The sequence below is a fragment of the Diutina rugosa genome (genome assembly GCF_008704595.1).
Source record: "Diutina rugosa strain CBS 613 chromosome Unknown scaffold26_size169552, whole genome shotgun sequence".
NCBI lineage: Eukaryota > Fungi > Ascomycota > Pichiomycetes > Serinales > Debaryomycetaceae > Diutina > Diutina rugosa.
The window spans coordinates 100,211-112,925 of NW_022995076.1; the positions used below are offsets into that span (position 1 = coordinate 100,211).

General features: G+C 52.4%; 5 protein-coding genes across 5 annotated transcripts; 2 read left to right on the forward strand and 3 right to left on the reverse strand. All coding sequences in view use genetic code 12, as the record gives it.

The window, feature by feature from the left end:
* Positions 1 to 2,342: 2,342 nt before the first annotated feature.
* On the reverse strand, positions 2,343 to 2,615 carry DAD3 (Dad3p; the record flags this gene model as incomplete). The annotated part of the gene is made up of 1 exon (XM_034158880.1): positions 2,343 to 2,615. The coding sequence occupies one exon, from the start codon at positions 2,613 to 2,615 to the stop codon at positions 2,343 to 2,345; it is 273 nt and encodes a 90-aa protein (XP_034014601.1).
* Positions 2,616 to 2,946: 331 nt separating this feature from the next.
* On the reverse strand, positions 2,947 to 4,440 carry DIURU_000613 (ribosome biosynthesis protein; the record flags this gene model as incomplete). The annotated part of the gene is made up of 1 exon (XM_034158881.1): positions 2,947 to 4,440. The coding sequence occupies one exon, from the start codon at positions 4,438 to 4,440 to the stop codon at positions 2,947 to 2,949; it is 1,494 nt and encodes a 497-aa protein (XP_034014602.1).
* A 1,164-nt stretch (positions 4,441 to 5,604) lies between these two features.
* Positions 5,605 to 7,869, reverse strand: DIURU_000614 (uncharacterized protein; the record flags this gene model as incomplete). Its single annotated transcript, XM_034158882.1, has 1 exon — positions 5,605 to 7,869. One exon carries the CDS (start codon positions 7,867 to 7,869, stop codon positions 5,605 to 5,607), a length of 2,265 nt encoding a protein of 754 aa, XP_034014603.1.
* Positions 7,870 to 9,555: 1,686 nt separating this feature from the next.
* Positions 9,556 to 10,608, forward strand: DIURU_000615 (tRNA splicing endonuclease subunit; the record flags this gene model as incomplete). The annotated part of the gene is made up of 1 exon (XM_034158883.1): positions 9,556 to 10,608. One exon carries the CDS (start codon positions 9,556 to 9,558, stop codon positions 10,606 to 10,608), a length of 1,053 nt encoding a protein of 350 aa, XP_034014604.1.
* A 319-nt stretch (positions 10,609 to 10,927) lies between these two features.
* On the forward strand, positions 10,928 to 12,646 carry DAK2 (dihydroxyacetone kinase; the record flags this gene model as incomplete). Its single annotated transcript, XM_034158884.1, has 1 exon — positions 10,928 to 12,646. The coding sequence occupies one exon, from the start codon at positions 10,928 to 10,930 to the stop codon at positions 12,644 to 12,646; it is 1,719 nt and encodes a 572-aa protein (XP_034014605.1).
* Positions 12,647 to 12,715: the final 69 nt, after the last annotated feature.

Genomic DNA, 12,715 nt, shown 5'->3' on the forward strand with positions numbered 1-12,715 from the left:
TAGTGAAGAGAAAAAAAATCGGGGGAGTCACCACCGGTTTATATAGTAATTTTCCCCGTCGTCTGTCGGACGACTGTGTATGTTATTTCGGCTCGAGCGTGCCGCCCGTGCTGCTGTCGGCATAAAATTTTTTCCTCGGATTAGGAGCCTACGTGCGCATGCATAGCGTAAACTCCTCGGATGATAAGCAGCGGGTGGGGTCTGCTATCGCGACGAATACGGGTGGGATAAACACTGATAAGGCTAAACAGCAAATCGCCGAGTTGCTACAGTGAGGTGGGTGGTCGTATCCTAAATTTTGGCCGTGATAGGGGCCCGCTTCCTCGGTTGAATGACTTTGTCAACAGTACCCCGCGCTCCCAACCGGTGACGCAACCAAAAATAAATTCCACAAAGAACTTTTTTCGCCCGGGTGCCACTTGCCTAATTTGCACCCAAACATCATGCGCCGGGCTACCCACAGCCAATGGTGGCGGCTGCGATGGCAAGCAGCCGGAGTCCCGCCACTTTTCCATGAGTCATTATCGCCACCACCGGCGCTTCCGTGGCATCCGTAAATTGACTTAACCTACTGAATTCATGACTTGCCCACGCTTGCTCTCCCGCTAACCTGGGAATTGAAGCCAGCCACCTCCATCGCCATTGTTCTCGAAAAGTGCCCTGCTTCCATCGGCACAGCCGAAAGTGGCGGCGCTCGCCGCGGCACCAAGCGGAGCCAGCCGCCGCCGTACGTGCAAACGCCGAAACCGCGAGCGTTGCTATTTGCTGAGGCGTAATTGAGGGGCGTCGGGACCGTTTGGCCGAGTGGGGGAGGCTTACTGGTGCCTAATCGGGCGATGGCCTCAGTGGGCGAGAGAGAAAAAATGTCTGCGTAGTGAGGGGCTTAGACAACCCATGGCTATTATTAGCCCCGTCGTCGCGCCCGCCGAAAATAGCTTGGTGCGAAAAATAGCAATGGTGACGATGGGTGCCAAGGTCTGAATCGGTGGTGGTCGAGATGAGTGAAACTACCCTCGGTGCCTCATGGGCGATTATGCTGTTTACGCAGTAGACCTGAAATAACCGCCCGCCAATTGCAGGTGGCCGTTGGCGCGCGACGCCGACGAATACGCTGCCGATGGCACCCACAACATAAACAAACAAACACCGCGAGGTATCTTTCGTAAACCGTGGCTATATGCCCCTCTAGCTTTGCGCAAAACAGGGGCACACCGTGCACCCACCGCCCCCTCCACGTCCTCTAGATCTGGCGACGTCAAGCCGTACTATTCTTGTTCGTAGCTCTTGGCTTGCTTCTCGTGTAAGGGCCCCCCACCTCCCCTCCCCTGAGGCATGCTGATCCTAGTCTATGATAGATCACCACTACTGGTAGCCACCCACAGCGATGATAACTACTACAGTGTCTTTGGGTGTTAGTCGGCTAATCAGTTAGGGGGGGCTTAGGTGACTACTAGTCGACGCCCGATCCCAAGATAACCAACCCCCTCCTTCTTCGTATTCTAATCAGTCCATCTCGCGAAAAAGCCGTGTGCCGTGGTGGCGCCTAAACCTTACAGGCGTTGCCAAGCGCTCACCGGGTGCCGATCGCTACGCGAGTGATGGAAAGTGTGGCTGATCCTCTACCCCCCACTGTTTTGTGCGCGTCGTGTGTTTTTTTTTTTTTCTTTGGCGACGAGGCCGTCGAAGCCTGCGATACGCNCGGCTCCACGCGACGCGAGTCACGCCGTGTGTGTGGGTGTGTAGTGTTTGGCAGGCCCTCGTGGTGCTCGTGTTGCTTCGTGTTTCCCCCACCGCTGAAAGCTTAATGCTGAGCGCGGCGTGATTTGTTTTTATTTTGTTCGGCTAATCAGTTGGATCAGGCTAGCCCCTCCAAAATTATAGTACGCGTTTTGCGCCCGCCCGTCACGATCGCTTTAGGGCATATTCCTGATGAGGCCTAGCCATGGTTTAATTTACCCCATCGAGGCGGAGGGGGGATGCTGGGGTGTTTGTGGTTCGCTGTTTCTATTGTTATAGAATATTCATTTGACGTATTTTACGAGATTGGGCTATATTGATTTAGTGTGAGGTAGGAGATGGTACCCATGGATCATCTCCCTCATCACCAATACTAACACAAACTTAGCTCAGCTCAACTCAACTTGATTGCTTGGGAAGCATTCAATCTAGTTGTCAACGAGCTGTAGTATCAATTACCACTCTTGGAGTCCTCAAAGTATTAGGATATTGACATATCACTGTTGAATAAGCTAATAGCTAACTGATAATGAATATCGTATGGCTATCATATCATGGGATGTCCACCGTATTGTCAGCAATCTTATAGTAGTCCTTGGGTTTCCCTACGGGTTGCGGGCTTCGTCGCGGGCTTGTCTCAATACCAGATACACAGAACTCTTAAAGAAGGCGTGCATCACCCCCATCTTCATCTCCAACCCTCTCATGTTATCGGCAAGGATCCTCGGGTTACCTGGTTCGGCCACCGTCCCTTCCATCTCCGTCAACTGCGCCTCGAGCTGGCGGAGCTGTCGCGCCATGAGCTGGTACTGTTCAAGCAACTCGAGCTCGTCGGCACTGACGTTATACTGACTCAAGTCGGCATCGACAATCAGCATCGTCTTTTGGTGGTCGTGGTAGGGGATAGAGTTCCTTTGGTGCACGAGGGTTTGTGTTGTTTACCAGGACACACTAACCAGAATGCGACCGTGCGACAACCAAAAGTTTGAGGATGTCAGGTGCAGATTTTTGCCAACGATAAACGACGACATTTTGTCAGTCGACCAAAAGAAAAAGTCAATGGTTGAATGGTGGAGTAGTGAAGCCGGCAAAAAACTTTTGTTAGACGACTACCTTTTCAAATTGGCACCAACACCTTCGAAAATCCACTGATTATCCTACACTAATTACTAATGCTCTCATACTGTTGTACATACCCAATTTTCTTCCCTAAACACTGATCGTCTTCCAGATGTTCAACCCATCGGTGCCTGTCAGCACCAACACCCCGGGGATTTGCTTGTGCCATCTCACTTCCTTTACTTGCGGTTGCCAGTGGACAAACAACAATTGCGGCGGGATGTCCTGCAACAGCTTCAGCGCCGCTCGCTGCTGGCTGATTTCTTCGTCGTCGGCTTCCACCGACAAGTCCCAAAGGGTGACGGTATTGTCTTCCGACCCTACGGCCACCACCAGCTCGTCCAACGGGTTGAATGCGATCGAGGTCACGGGGGCCTGGTGGAAGTCATAGTGGGCTACGGGAGCAGGTGTGGGGCCCAGACCAAACTGACGCAAGTCCCATACCCCCCAGGTACCGTCGTCGTGACCCAGAGCCATCAAATGGGTGATTTTAGGACACCACAGCAACACGTTGACATCGGTCTTGGAGGCAGTCACCAGCAACGCCGGCGCGTGCTTTTTGGAACGAGTGTCCCATATTCTGATCATGCCGTCGGTACCGGCAGTAGCAAACACGGTGGCTTCCTGAGGCGACCACTGGATGTCTTCAATCAGCGCCAGCAGCGCCTCGAAGGGGGTCTTATCGGTAGTCCACAGCCCGTTGGGGGATCTGAAAGTGTGGTAAATACGACCAGAACAGTCACCCAGTAAAAGAGCACCGGTAGCCACTAACGGAGACCAGTCCACCCCATACCCTTCGACATTACCGTGGTTTCTCACCGTGTGTACAGGGCGTTTAGCTTGCTTAGGGATCACCAGACCCGGGGTGTCAAAGGCACGCATCTGGGCCGCCACGTCGTAGATGTTGACCTCACCCAGCTCCAGCATCACTGCCGTCAAGTACTCGCCCGTTTCCGAGGCGTGGGGGGAGACTCTAAGCCGGTTCAGCGTCGCTCTCAGCGGGATCACCTCCAGGTCCAAAATGGGGTCGGAGTCGTCGTCGTTATCGTCGTCGCTCTCCTCTTGGTTTTCATCGTCGTCGTCGTCTTCTCTCGTCTTCGCTAACAGCAGCGCCTTAAGCAAAATCACCTCGTTATCCTTCGCCTTCAGCGCCTGAGTGGCAGTGGCACAGTACACCGTAGCCGGGTAAGTTCTGCGCTCGTCTCCAAGCTTATCGGGAATGATGTCCACCGTCAAACACGGCCAGGGGAGGTTGATGTTGTGGAGCATGTCGTAGACACTGGGGTCGGCCTCCATTACTTCATCGGGGCCTAAAGGTTTCAGTCTGTGGGGCAAATAGATCTCTTCGGTAGCTTCAGTTTCCTCTTCGGCCATCGCGGTATCGATATCGGCGCCGTTATCGTCGTTGTCGTCCAATTCGATGATCTCACCGTCCAGCTCAAAGTCGTCGCCGTAAGGGTCTTCAAACTCGCCGATGTCTTCTGCCATCAGTGAGTCGGTGTTTTGAGGCTGGGGCTGGGCGTCGGCATCGTGCTTCGCCTGCAAATTGCGGCCAGCGTCCTCGTCTTCAACGCCTCTCTTCATCGTGAGTAGCAGGATGCGATTCGCGATGAGGTCGGCGCGGATAAGCCAGCACCACGCGATGGCACCACCAGCTCAGAAAAGTTATGAAAATCTCAATATAGACAGTTGACGGTTGATTGGTGTAGTGATGGAGGTTGTTTTTTTCCATTTGCAGCTTGAAATTTAAGATGAAGGTGAGAGTCGAACCATGTCTTACTGCTTAATTGAGAATTTAGCAATTCGTGAGAAGAATATAGATGTGATGTAGTCAGTCTTCGAAAAATACATCAACTTGGAAATATGAGTTTAACCAGAGTCATCATAAAAGTCAATCACAATTGTACTCTACTGAATTACTTCCCTTTCCTTACCTATATTAGAACCCATAAATAACCTTACTTAACCTTGCAACACGAGAAACACGTATTGCCACAGAATGTCGCCACCATCGTGACACACCCAGCCCCATCGTGGGGGCACACGTTATTGAACACGCCAAAACACAAAAACAACTCCGTGAGAAATTCCGTCATCTCCAGCTGCTGGCGACGGTACCCCAGCTCCTGGCTCAGCAGACACTCCGAGCCCAGCGCCGATAACAGGAGTTTTGGCGGGTACATCGTCATCCCCTCCAGCGGCAGTGGTTGTTTGGTAATTGGCTTTTCTGATACCACATGCTGGGGTTGTTGTTGGGATTGCTCCTCATCGGGGGATAGTTTAGGCGTCAGCGGCTGGGTGTCAAAAGGACTGGCTTCGGCTTCAGTATCGGCTACTAAAAGCAGCTGTGACCGATCAGGATGAGAAGGCATAGTAGTAGTAGCCTGTGGAGTTGTATTAACAGGTAATGTGCACTTATTTGGCTTTAGATCTTCGACCCATGTGCAGGAACCACTGATGTCATAGAGCATCCAGAGAATACACGTATCCCCGAGTAAAACCCAAGATATAAAAGTTTAAAACAGCAGAATCAAAATGTAGCAATGCACCCGCTTAGGCTAAATCGTACTCTTGAGCACAAATGGCCTACGCTCGCGTTTGCTGTGGTTTTCACCATCATCACTAGCGGGTTCATCGTTGCCTTGATCGCTCACATTCCGAGACCAGTAGTTTCGCAAATGTGTCCAGCATCTCTACACTGATCAAATTCTAATGACATCATGAAATAAATACATACATCGTTTTCGCTTACAAGCGCGCTTCTCTCGCCTTGTGCACCAACAGCTGTTCGACTTCGTACAACTTTTCGAACACCTCGCCAAAGTACTTCGACGCCACCCCACGCTTGATCTTCATCGTCGGCGTCACCACGTTACGCTCGACGGTCAACGGGTTCAACTCAATGTAGACGTTGTGCAACTTTTCGTACCCGTTCAACTTGGAGCCCACGGAGTCGTTGAGCGACTTCAAGAACTTGCGCTTGTTTTCGACCTTGTTCAACTCGTCAACGAGTTCGTGTTGGGTCATGTCCAACTTGTTGTAGCCACAGACTTCGTTCAAGAACTGGAGACCACGTTCAAAGTCGACGCCACAGACCCCAACAAGATACAGCTTGTGCGAGTTACCGTGGACGTACAATTGAGTCAACAACGGGTTCAGCGAGAGGTAGCACCCTTCGATCTTCTCGGGCGAGATGTATTCACCCTGAGCCAACTTGAAGAAGTTCTTGACTCTGTCGATGATCAGCAACCGGCCCTTGTCGTCGATGCGAGAGATGTCACCGGTGTGGAACCACCCGTCCTCGTCAAAGCACTTGTCGGTTTCGGCCTGGTTGTAGTAGTAGCCTTTGAAAACTTGGGACCCGCCCACCAACAATTCACCTTTGCCTTCGGAGATGTCGTAGCCCATTTCCTGCACCGACCGCATCTTCTGTTCCAGCGTGATCATGGTGGGGCCACAGGTTCCAGGGTTGGCTTCCCAGGGGATCGAGTTGGTGTGGGCGCCGTAGGTTTCGGTGAGCCCGTACAACTGGCGGGTACCGGTGTTCAACGCCGCTCTGAGGTACGCCAACGTCAGCGCCGCCACGGGGGCGGAGGCGGTCTGGGTCCAGTCCATCTTTTCCCAGCCGACAAGCTCTTGCAACGCCACGTAGGGGGGGTAGTTGTCGTACTCGGGGTTGGCGCCAGTGTTGCCGTCAGCCTCGCTCTGTTTAGCAAGCTTCCAGGCGATAATTTCTTCGACCTTAATCCGTTCGGGGTCAGGCAACTGCTTGACGGTGTGCTTGATCAACGACTCGAACTTGGTGAGGATCCGCGGCACCAGCGAGAAGTAGGTGGGCTTGAAGATGCGGAGATCGGTGATCAAGTCCTTGAACGCGTCGGGGCGGGGGTTGTCGAAGGTGAACTGGGGGAATCCGAGGTAGTAACCCGCCAGCAACGCGTACCCGGAGGTCTGACGCTCATAGATGTGGGTCAACGGCAAGAAAATGAAAGCCTTGTTCTTACCCGGCAGCGCCTTGGGTTCAGTGGAGGCCAAAGCGGAGATGGCGGCGGCGGCATTGGCTTGCGACAACATCGCCCCCTTAGGCTTAGCCCCAGTGGTACCCGAGGTGAACGAGATCGTCTGCAAAGTGTTAGCCGAGGGGGGCAATTCTTCAATGGGGTTGGTGGCCCCGATCTGCTCAATTTGCAGCAAGTCGTGCAAGGTGACCTGCAATTCCTTAGCCTGGTTGACGTACTGTTGGTCGACAGTCGACAACGGGTCCATCACCACCAACGAAATGAGGTTTTCAAGCTCCTTGGGGTGGTTCTTCTTCAAAGTGAGCACCGTCTCCACCTTGTCCTTCAGCAACACCACGATCGGCAGCTTGGTGAGCTCCAAGATGTACATGGTGACGTCAGGCCCCAAAGTGTCGTACAACGCGGTGTTGGTCATCGAGTACGCCAGGCACGCCAAGTCGGTCATGATCCACTCGGCGCGGTTGGCGGCGAAGATCAGCACGATGAACGACGCCAGCTTTTCGATGATGTGGTCGGGGTTGTCGGTACCGGTGTTTTCAACCCCATAAGTGTGGTAGCGGGTCAAGTGGGCGTCGATCTTCTGGTGGGCGTCGGTGTCCTTCTTGTACGGGTTAGAGAGCAACGAGCGGATAATACCGGCGCCGATGTTGCGCTTCTTCTGCTGGACCTCGTTGTACGAGAGCAGAACAAAGTCGGGGGCGTGCTTCTTCTGCACGTAGTCGTAGGGTCTCCAGCCAAGACAGGGGTTGGGTCCGTTAAGGGCGACGGAGTTGTTGAACAACTTGGCGTAGGTGTCGACGCCAGGGTGCAAGCACAGCACCGTGCGCAGGGGCAAAGCCCGGTTGCGGTACACCGCCAGGTGTTTCGGGGTCCGCTTGGTGGTGGGGACGGCCTCGCCGACCGCCAGCGGCGCCAAGGGGAGGCGGTAGTACGCGGTTTCCAACAGCTGGTTGGCGAAGAGGGGCTCGCAGGGGGAAGTGGTGGCGACGACCATTGGCTGGAGCTTTTTCGAATTACAAAGGGAGACAGGGCAAAGGCGGTTTATATATCGCGGCACTCGAGGTCGGGGTCGGAGTTGGGGTAATGTGCCATGAGGGGAGCCCCGAGTATCCGGAGTGCATACAGCTTTGTGAGGGCACCTCGCACTAGTGACGTCTCCGGCTCCGATACCCGGGGAACGCGTTTTCCATGGAAAATAAAGTGGAGAGCAGGGACTGAGAGTGATTAGCTTCCAGTCGTGATGTAAAACCAGAGTATGAGGTAGTGGTGAATAGTGGTGGGATAAAGTAGATAATAAGATCATTTTCAGGGCTATCTGTATCTACCACGAGTTACAATCTAGATTAGTGGTGTGATTTCGGGGTTTGTGTGGAGGGGTATTTTCGATTTTTTTTGGGGTAAGGGTTCGCCATACAACCTCGCACCCCACATTTTTCGCACCAACCCTCGACAGACACCATCGATAACGGAAAAAAAGAAATCGCCTGTAGTCAACGGAATAACACGGAATAACAAATTGACGATTTCGTGGACCCCCTGGATAGCGGTGTTGTCGATTCAGTAGTAAGTCGACGGATCCTGGAGATAACGATTTGACCATATCTCGCGATAATATCCCTAAAGCCTGGTGCCCAGATTTGCTACAGTGTCTTCTTTCTTGCTAGAATGTATATTTTGACGATGCGATGTGCGGGGGTTATCGGCGTTTCCGCTCGAGACACTTGGAGATGTGCTGGGCAAAGCGGGCGCCGGCGACCTTGCGCCCACACAGCGAGCACTCGAAGTAGCGGGCGGCGTCGTTCTGGCGCACCTTATGCTGGTTGGCCCCGAAGATGTCGGTGGTGGGCGTGTGGTTGAGCGGTGGCGCCGGCTGGGCCTGGTGGCGCGCCACCACATCCAACGCCGCCCGCCGCACAAACCCCTCCACCATCTCCCGGAACACCACGGACGCCTTGCGGGTTAGTTTACACTGTCGTCTTTATCTGCCTAGGGGGATCCGGCGTCGCCCTCTCACCATAGCGTGTTACTTACCACCTCGTCGGTCGTGCTCATTGCTGGTCAAAGTCGTCGCGCGCACTCTTGATCAGCCATCACCGGCTTACGTAACTAAGCTTACAGGCACACCCCCGTCTCGGCGACAACCGGCGTAATACCACTCGCCTAAGTCCCTCACCGCACCACGTCCACAACTACAAATACCAACCATATGATAACAACTACAATTGCTTCAGAAGTGTTTTACAGTAATTGTTAATTTCTCGTAGCTTCGTTCCCCACTAGCCCCACACGCTACACAACTTAAACATCCCCTCAGTGCTTTTTCTTATCTTCCGTTGGGGCGACGCCTCAAATATCTCCGATGGAAAAACCCCAACTGCACCCAGCGTTTTCCCCGGATCCCCCGTGTGGGGTTGGTGCTTCCATGGCTAATTTGATCCCCACTCTCCCCCTAATCGCGACACCGCGACTGGCAATATTACTGACCTCCACTCCGGAACCCCGACCTTCGGATTATTGTCCCCCTCAACCTCAATCCAAATTACCCAACATGGCTTAATTGAACTAACATTACGAACTATCATATTCTCCACAATCTCATGAATTTCCGTCCAGTTTAATTGATCGTTGTTTTGGCGGTGTTAGCCTCACTATTTTCCAGGGCTAGTTTTCGGTGCGGCTCATGGACTCCGACGATGAGGTCTTGATCGACTGGCGGAGCGTGCCTCTCCCCAAGCGAGGCGAAAAGGAGTTTGAACCCGATGGCCTGGACGTGCAACAGGGGCTGCTCAGTGAAGCTGTAGAAGCGATGTTTTCGGCGCTCGGATTCCCCCGGGGCCATTCCTTAAGACAACATGTGGAAGCAGTGTGGATCGGCGACCGCCTGGTGGTGCCGTTTCCAAAGGGGAACTATTTCCGAGATATGGGTAGTGCTGGCGATAAAGGTATCCTTCAGTTAGACGCCGTGGAGACGATCTACCTTTGTGAACGAGGGCTGCTTACAGTTTTATTGGGTGATGATCAATTCCAACAAGAATTGGAAACTACGAAAAGTGCCGAGAAATTCCGTCAAGTGGATACAACAAGGTTACCCGCGTGTGACTTGGCTGAGCTCTACGCGGCATCGGGAGTCGATATCGATGAATATCAAATCTACGCCTATTTGAAGCGATTGGGCTATTTGGTGAGACGATGGAATATCACAAATACTGAAACAACCCCTAAAGTATCATACAATCCGCCGTGGTGGCAGTATTTCACTCGCTTCACATCATACTATAAGTTATTTGCCAGTTTACTGCGACCACAAGTGGACGATTTCTCCACCCAGCCACCACCGCTGCCTCAGGGGTTTGCCGTATGGAAACCTACCCCCAATTTCCGTAAACTGGACCCGCCACCACCTCACTATCACGTCGTGTGTGTGCTGGCTCATGACCCATTCCCTACTTTAGAGAGTGTCCATTCATTAGCCCAAGTGTCACCAGGGGTGCCTCCTCGGCCTCAGAAACCAGGCAGAAAGCTTCGGCGAGCACCTAATAATCCTATGGTCGCCTATAATCAAGCCCGTGACAGTAAAATAAGGATGGGCCACTCCCCTACGGTGTATGCGGTAAATTCCGACGGCATCATCAATATTGTTACACTCGGAGTCGGTGACTTTGAATTGATTAACGAACCTGAACTCGAGGAAATGTTCCCCGGAAGATTTCACGGTATCATGGTGAGAAACTAAACCCCTAGCATATAATCTGGTAACTAATAGACATCACAACGCATCAACCAATCCCGAGGCTCATACCACAAATGATTCCGAATGTCATAATAGCACGGCTAGCTACAATATTCGGAATAATTCAAAGGTTAAATTAAATAATAATTCGAAGCAGGCTTAATTCAATTGCTGGAAAGTGGCACCACTTGGAATATGTATCGGCGTTAACAATCATCGCACTTATTCTACAATGTAAGGGTTAAACGCAGTGACGTCACCCGACGGCGACCTCAAAGATATATCTCACCCGAACCCTCCCCTCGTCTACCCCCAATATCAAATGACCCTCAACAAACACTGGAAGTACCCTGACGGCGACTTAGTCACCACCAATTTGAAGGGGCTCGTCCGCACTAACCCGCAATTGCGTCTCTTAGAGCAAGAGAAAGTCGTCTATCGGGAATCGCCCAAAGATAAAGTGGCGGTGATTCTGGGCGGCGGTGCTGGCCACGAGCCTCTTCATGCCGGCTACGTTGGTTCCAATTTGCTCAATGCTGCCGTGCTGGGGCTGATCTTTGCCCTGCCACTGACGAGACAGATCATGGCTGCCATCACCGCCGTCGCCTCAAAACAGGCGGGTGTAGTGCTTGTGGTGAAGAACTATACCGGCGATGTGCTCCATTTTGGCCTCGTGTGTGAGAGAGCTAAAGCCGCTGGGTATAAAGTGGATACCGTCATTGTTGCCGACGACGTCGCTGTCGGTAGAGACCAGAACGCCATGGTGGGCCGTCGTGGTTTAGCCGGCACTGCTTTGATTCATAAAGTTGTCGGTGGAGCTGCCTCTCAGGGATATGACGTGGACAAAGTGGCAGAAATTGGTAACTATGTCAACCAGAGACTTGTCACGTTGGGGGCGCTGTTGGACCGCACGCTGGTCCCCGGACGCCTGGCAGACGACCAGGTGGAATTCTGTAAAGACGATGAAGCTGAATTGGGGCTTGGCATCCATAACGAACCGGGGACGAAGATTCCTATCCCGGAAATTGACTCCCTCATCAAAGACATGTACACCAAGTTGACGAGTCCAGATGATGACCAACGTCACTATGTCAACTTTGACTTAGCCAATGACGACTACGTGTTATTGGTTAACAACATTGGTGGCACGCTGACATTGGAAATGAACGCTATCACCGAATACGCCGTTGAGCTCTCCCCTTTCAAGAAACCGCCTACCAGAGTGTATCTCGCTGATTTTGTCACCTCGCTCAACTCTCCAGGTTTCTCCATCACTATTTTGAAACTTGACGACCGTAAGCAGGAAATTTTGGGCTTTTTGGACTTGGAAACCGATGCTGCTGGCTGGCGCCCCAAACCTGCGTCTGGCTGGAATTCCACTAACCAAATCATTCTGGAACAAGTGGAAGAACAACCTCTTCCCAAGCTGGACTTGCGTATCGATGCCACTAAGTTCCGCAAACACTTAGATGCTGCGTTGAAGCTGGTGATTGCTGCCGAGCCTAAAGTCACTCACTACGATACTGTCGTCGGTGATGGTGACTGTGGTGAAACGCTTAAGCTGGGTGCTGAAGCCGTCGGTGCAGTTAAGGACTACGGCGATGACCCAGTAAACATTCTTGTCCACATCACCGAGAGAGTTGAAGACCTGATGGGAGGTACTTCCGGTGGCCTCTATCTGATCTATTTGACAGCCTTGCTGAAGAGTCTTAAGGGTACTCTGCATCAAGACGTGGCTAACGCGATGAAGGAAGCTCTTTACGATGGTCTATTCAAGTATACTAGAGCCAGAGAGGGCGGCAGAACATTGGTGGACACTTTACAACCGTTCGTCGATACTTTTGTCAAGACCGGCGATATCAAGCAGGCGGTAGAAGCCGCGGAGAAGGGATGTGAAGCCACCAAGACGATGACGGCAAAGTTTGGTCGCGCTCTGTACGTGGACTCGCTGGAGTTTAAGGCCGAAGGTGGTATCCCTGACCCTGGTGCCGTCGGCTTGTTGGCGTTGATCAAGGGGTTTGTCGACGCGCAAACAAACTGAACACTATATCGTATTTATCTAAGAAACATTCATGATGTGTTACTAATGAAATCAGTAGTTCGAAGAATA